This window comes from Phoenix dactylifera, unplaced genomic scaffold, assembly GCF_009389715.1.
Source record: "Phoenix dactylifera cultivar Barhee BC4 unplaced genomic scaffold, palm_55x_up_171113_PBpolish2nd_filt_p 000574F, whole genome shotgun sequence".
NCBI lineage: Eukaryota > Viridiplantae > Streptophyta > Magnoliopsida > Arecales > Arecaceae > Phoenix > Phoenix dactylifera.
In genome coordinates, this window is record NW_024067976.1 from 66,617 (window position 1) to 72,626 (window position 6,010).

General features: G+C 40.7%; 1 protein-coding gene across 1 annotated transcript; it reads left to right on the top strand.

Moving 5' to 3' along the window:
• The first annotated feature begins 204 nt into the window (after positions 1-204).
• LOC103698082 (NAC domain-containing protein 86-like) lies at positions 205-5,118 on the top strand. Its single transcript, XM_008780050.4, has 6 exons — positions 205-692; positions 2,090-2,367; positions 2,598-2,930; positions 3,503-3,970; positions 4,066-4,144; positions 4,215-5,118. Exons 1-6 carry the CDS (start codon positions 536-538, stop codon positions 4,967-4,969), a joined length of 2,070 nt encoding a protein of 689 aa, XP_008778272.2. The 5' UTR covers positions 205-535; the 3' UTR covers positions 4,970-5,118.
• Positions 5,119-6,010: the final 892 nt, after the last annotated feature.

Consider the following 6,010-nt stretch of genomic DNA (forward strand, 5'->3'; position numbering starts at 1 on the left):
TACCGGATATTTGCAAGTGCACTCCTCCCCAGACACCCAGCCTCCAATAGTACTCTTCCACGTGCCCACATCAGGCTTTAACAGCAAAAGACAAGAATGGAAGCTTGGGATATTGTAGCCATTGATGTAAAGGCCAAAAAAAAGAGAAAACAAAAGCAAAAGCCAGGAGCTTCTTCCCAACGATGAGACGAATCCACACCCAGATGCTAAAAGAAGTCTCTTCAGAACGCTCTATAAAACCATAGAGAGGGGTTGCCCACCTCCCCTTCCTTTTCTTCTTCACCCCTTCCTTATCCTTTTTAGTCCCCATACAATCTCCTGGCCCCTCCTATTCCCAAATCCATCCTCCCTCCCAGTCCTCACAAGGTCTCTCTCGTGTTCTTTCTTGTTTGTAATTTCTAACTTTGTTTTGACTTCAGGCTCTGCACATCAGGTGAGAGTGTATACTTCTTGTTATCCGGTTTTTGTGGATAGCAAGATCTGTCTTGAGGCTCGATCTTGTTGGGAATTTGGAGAATTAGAAGGTTCGTACGAAATGGCACCCGTTAGCTTGCCTCCTGGATTCAGGTTTCATCCAACAGACGAAGAGCTCGTTGCATACTATCTCAAAAGGAAGATTAACGGGCGTAGGATTGAGTTGGAAATCATCCCCGAGGTTGATCTCTACAAATGCGAGCCATGGGATTTACCAGGTATTAAGTTCTCTTCCATTGTCACCTTCATCTCACCATATATCAATTAGCTTCATTGTAGAAAGGAATTAGTTTTAAGAACAGTAGTAAGCCAACAATATTAACAAAAAATATTTTTGATGAAGAATGTTGGCACTGTAATAATACAAAAATGTCTTCCAAAATGACATCCATTAAGTGTAGCAATACTGATGATTTGCTTGAAATGGGTTGCTAAAGGAAAGCAACCTGTAAATAAAATATTAAATCGTGGATTAATAATATAACTAGAAGGCCTGGCTTCTCTTGCACTTCATGCATCTGTTTCAATTCTGCAATTTGACTAAGCCAATGTTCTCATCCACTTCCTACGGAAAGAATTTCTAAGTCTTGCCTTCTCTAACACTTCATCCATCACAGTAGATTCCTTGATCTTCCTATAGAGAGAATTCCTTGCTTCCATCACCATCATGTTCTAGGGTATGATATTGGTCTCAAGAAATCTTTTCTTAGAAGTCAAACTATCTGTGCAAGTATGTTGATGTCCTTCGTTTGAGGGCATGACATGCTTGCCTCTCACTTCGATCCGGAGACGGTTATAAAAATTCTTTCTGAGCAATAAGCCATGAAAACATCAGTTTCCGTACCATGCAGTCGATGAGAAAAGAGGGTTAGATTCCTCTTCTTTGGAAGATAGAGATCGCGTTTCCCCAAAGCAGACGTGAGAATTCCCTCAAATGGGAATATCAGCTTAACATGTTAAGAGCAGTGCCACTTTCATCTCTTTGAAAGCAAAATATTCAGTTTAATTTTGTGGCTAAAGCTGAAGGTTGTTCCAGAGTTTGTCACATTGCCAGAAGATAAGAAGATCTCCTTAATCTCCATTTCAACTTTACAGCGTCCAATTGGCTTTTCCGTCTTGGTTCTTTTTTTAACTTTAGATAGAACCTCCACGTTACTTTAGATTTCTTAGCACCAATATACAAACTGCAATCTGAAACGGCCAAAATATCCAGGAAGCATAGAGTTAGATCCAAGTCAACAAAGTATAAAGGAAAGGCAGTATGGTCTCCAAGAGAGATCAGAGTTCCGCAGAATTTGTCCCGCTTTTGGCGGGGCATATCTAGGATTTGGTAGGGTTAATGTCTAGGTTTTGATCATTATGTATTTAATGTTTTGTAAAGGCATAGCATGAAAAACTTTGGACCCGGTCTAGGTCTAAAGAGCAAACTAGAAGATCCAAGGGCAGTATATAATAATTCTTCAAAGTTGCTATTGAGCTTAATTTTTAGGTTACTATTGAGCTTTTATTTATAACTGATCACATAAATCACTCCTCTCTTCTTTTGCACTCCATCTTGGTTTATATTTTTTAAAGTTATCATCATGCATGAAAAATAATTTTTACACTCTTTTAGAGAAATCCTTTTTACCAAGCAAAGACCTTGAGTGGTACTTCTTCAGTCCCCGAGATCGCAAGTACCCAAATGGTTCCAGGACAAACCGTGCAACTCAAGCTGGTTACTGGAAGGCAACAGGAAAGGACCGAAAGGTGAGCTCTCAGAGGCGTGCGGTGGGCACAAAGAAGACTCTTGTTTACTACCGAGGCCGAGCACCTCATGGCTCTCGAACTGATTGGGTCATGCATGAATACCGCCTAGACGAGAAGGAATGTGAAACCACCTCTGGTTTACAGGTACATTTGCTAGAACCTCATCTCCCATTAATTCTAAAGGCTAGAATTATTTCAATCCTTTTCTTTCACCCTCTAATGTTATCTCATTATCTATCTATCTATCTATCTATCTACATATATATATATATATATATATATATATATATATATATATATATATATATATAAAAGGATTCCTTTTCAACTTAATTATATGTGAAAAATTTATGCTTATCCTTTTGGATGATTAGGATGCCTATGCACTTTGTCGCATCTTTAAGAAGAGCGCACCGGGTCCGAAGATAATAGAGCATTATGGGGCTCCTTATGAAGAACATTCTGAGTGGATCTCAAATGATTGTAGTCCAACTGTTGATCTCTCCTCTGATGGAAGAGGTGAGGACTTGGAGAGTTGTGCCTACCCTTTTCCACGAGGGACATGCTCGTCGGACATGATTCATGGAGCATCATTTAATGCAAGTGCTTCCATCGATAGCAAGTGGATGCAGTTTCTCAATGAAGAGACATTTACCTCCTCATCTCCATATTACCAACTTCCAAGCTTTTCATTTGTGCCATCCAAGGTAATAATATTTCATCATGATATCACGTCTAGATAATTTGTCTCATTTAGAAGTATAGAAAATAGTAATCTTCTGACAAGCTTATTTAAGTGGTAGCATATTATTTCTTTTGGAATGAGAAATAGAGAATTGATATTATTACTTACATGAAAAATTCAATGAAAAATTTAATTTTAGAAAATGTTTTGAGAGCCTACTAATTAATTTGAAATAGTGATGAAACAAGTCGCTTTTCGTAGCTGAAGGATATTAGTGGATGGCAAAGTTGGCAATTATTGGTATTTTTCTTATTTTATTGAGAATAGTGTTAGGCTACAGCCCAGTTCAGATTGGTATTTTCCTCATTGACAATGAAAATAATGGAAAAGCCAGTGCTAGCCAGATCCATTTCATGTGAGGAATTTAATGTGATAAAGAGGTAATCCATTCTTCAATGACACCTACAGCAATTATAGGAGAGCTAGTATACCCCTTAGTTTCCAATAGCATCTAGTTCTCTCTCTCTCTCTCTCAATACATTGGTGAAGTGTTAAATAAGTCATCTAAGAATTGCAACATTTTTGTCATAGCAGGTGGATGTAGCACCAGACCGTGGAAGGCTACAACACAGGCTGTCGTTGCCCCCTTTAGAGGTGGAGGACTTCCCACAACTTGATCTTGCTGACTCTAAGATCCTGCACTCTGAGAGATTACAAGAAAATACTAATGAGGTGGACATTTTGCAAGAAATCCTATCAGTTGCCTCAGCCTCTCAGGAACTTGTCAATAATTCCGGCTACCCTGACATATGGGCTGGAAGTAACTCTCATTTTGACGAGTTTTCCTGCCTACTGGAATACGAAATTGATAGGAAAACTGAAGGCATGCACTTCTCTCAAATGGATGGGATGGGCTCTTCAAGATCCATGACCAGGTCATGTGAAGTAGAAGAGCCGACAAAGTTGATAGAGATATGTGATTTGGAAAAGGAATTTATAAATGGGAAGGGAAACGAGAACCTAAAGGGGGTGAAATTATTGAACAATGATGAATTGATAGAGGTTTGAATATAACCTTAAATCAGGGATAACCTTATCTCTTTCTAGTTAAAAATATTGTAAGCTTTTGAATTTAATGTTGAATAACTGCCAAGCAGATAGCTTCGGAGGAGCAACGAAGCACACCAGTGGATTGCACTCCAGGTGATCAAGTAGGAGAGAATGCAGACGCTGAAGGTACGCATTTAAGAATGTTATTTATTAGACCCCAGTTTAGATAATCCGATTAACTCGAACTAGATTGCAGGAGAAGCCAATCTATACACTAGTTCTCTGGATTTAAGAGACATTGACAACAAGCCCATCTTCTCGCAATCTCAACCTGATGCTTTGGCTCTTGATTTCGTGGACATTCAACCACTTGGGTTCTACCAAGATGACCATGAGAACAGTGCTTGTGCCACCACACCAACATTTGACGTTTATGAGAAAGTTGAAGTTAAGCATGGGTTGTTTGTCTCAAGCAGTGGTGTGGCTGAAACATTCTTTCATCACGTTGAGCCATTGAAGAAGATTAGCTTCCATCTGAACCCAATGGTGACGCAGGATGTGGTTGAGAGCTTTGAATTTCCATCAAAAGATAGGGGTAGTTTTTCTTTCTTTAGCAGGTTCAAGGCATTTATTCAAAAAAAGTTGATAGGGAAGATCTCTATGAGGGCTTGCGGAAGGTCCTTCATTGGCGATGAAACCATGAATGGAATGCTACAAATTGTGGCAGTTCTGTTGGCATTATGCATGTATTTCGGGGAGGTGTCAGAGCAAGCAAATCGGAGGAAGCAGCGTTCTTCAAAGGGACAAATCATGAAAGAAAGAGGAGAGGGTGGATATCTTGAAGGACTAAAGATGGTGAAGAAGGTTGATGAGAAGAATATTTGGTTTCCCAGTGTCAGAGGAAGAAGCATTGTTAGTATGTTTTCAAATGCAAAATGGTCTTTCCTCACCGCAGCTTTTGCTTTCTATGCTTCAAAGCTCACCCACCGACTCCTGGCCTTGAAATCATAGTTCTTGCCTACTCTTCTGTTCTTTTATTTGTAACGTATACAAGTACACTGATTAGCTTTAGCTCAGGCATTTATGTAAGTTGCCCAAACAAATCATCAATACAAACTATTTAAAACAGAGAAGAATTGAATTGTTACAAAGTAAACTTTATTTTGCTTGGGCTGTTGGAAAGTGTATTGGTTTAGAGGAAAGAGATATAGATTTATATGGTACGTGAGAAATAAATCAGCTTGGAGCATGAAAAAATGAGACATGTAATAACCACATTGTCTTTAGCGATGTACACCCTCCTCCTCCGCCTCTTTTTTTTTTTTTGTTTGGGGGGGGGGGGGGGGGGGGGGGGGGGGTTGGCAAAAATGCAGCATTTCATATAGTTTTAACGTGAGTACATCCTGCTAAGTTAAAAGAACGTAAAAGATACAAAAAAGGAGGTAAAACTGTCAATGTCGTCCAGATGAACTTCCTGAAGTGCCGGGATACAAATGAAGCGACCTAGTCTACTGCTCTGTTCATCTTCCAGAACACATGTGTTGTCTGAAAGGAGGTAAACTCTTGGGCCAGTCTACAGATCTCACGGATCAGTGGGTGGTCAGCCCCAAACCTGTCCACTCCCTGATTCCAGTCAATCACTGTGGAGGAGTCCCCTTCGAGACATACCCTGTCGGCACCGAGAACGCACCTCGCATAGGAGATGCCCTCTCAGGCTACCTGCAACTCTGCCCCGACAACAGTTAGACCTGGGGTACGCCAACCTCCGGCTGCAATCAACCTACCAAAATGGTCTCTGATCACAAACCCCACACCTCCCAAGGCTCCATCCACCGACATACCACCATCGAAGTTCACCTGGAAATAACCAGGGGTAGGGGTACCCAAGAGAGAAGGGCAAACTTGGGTGCGGTGAAAGCAGTACGGATACCCCAGACGTCCCTAGTCATCCCAAAGAAAATCGGTGTGGTCACTATGGAGACCTCCACAGCAAGGAACAAAGCTCTCTTCGCCACTATCCTCGGGGACATCTTCCTGTCTTCAAACAGACGG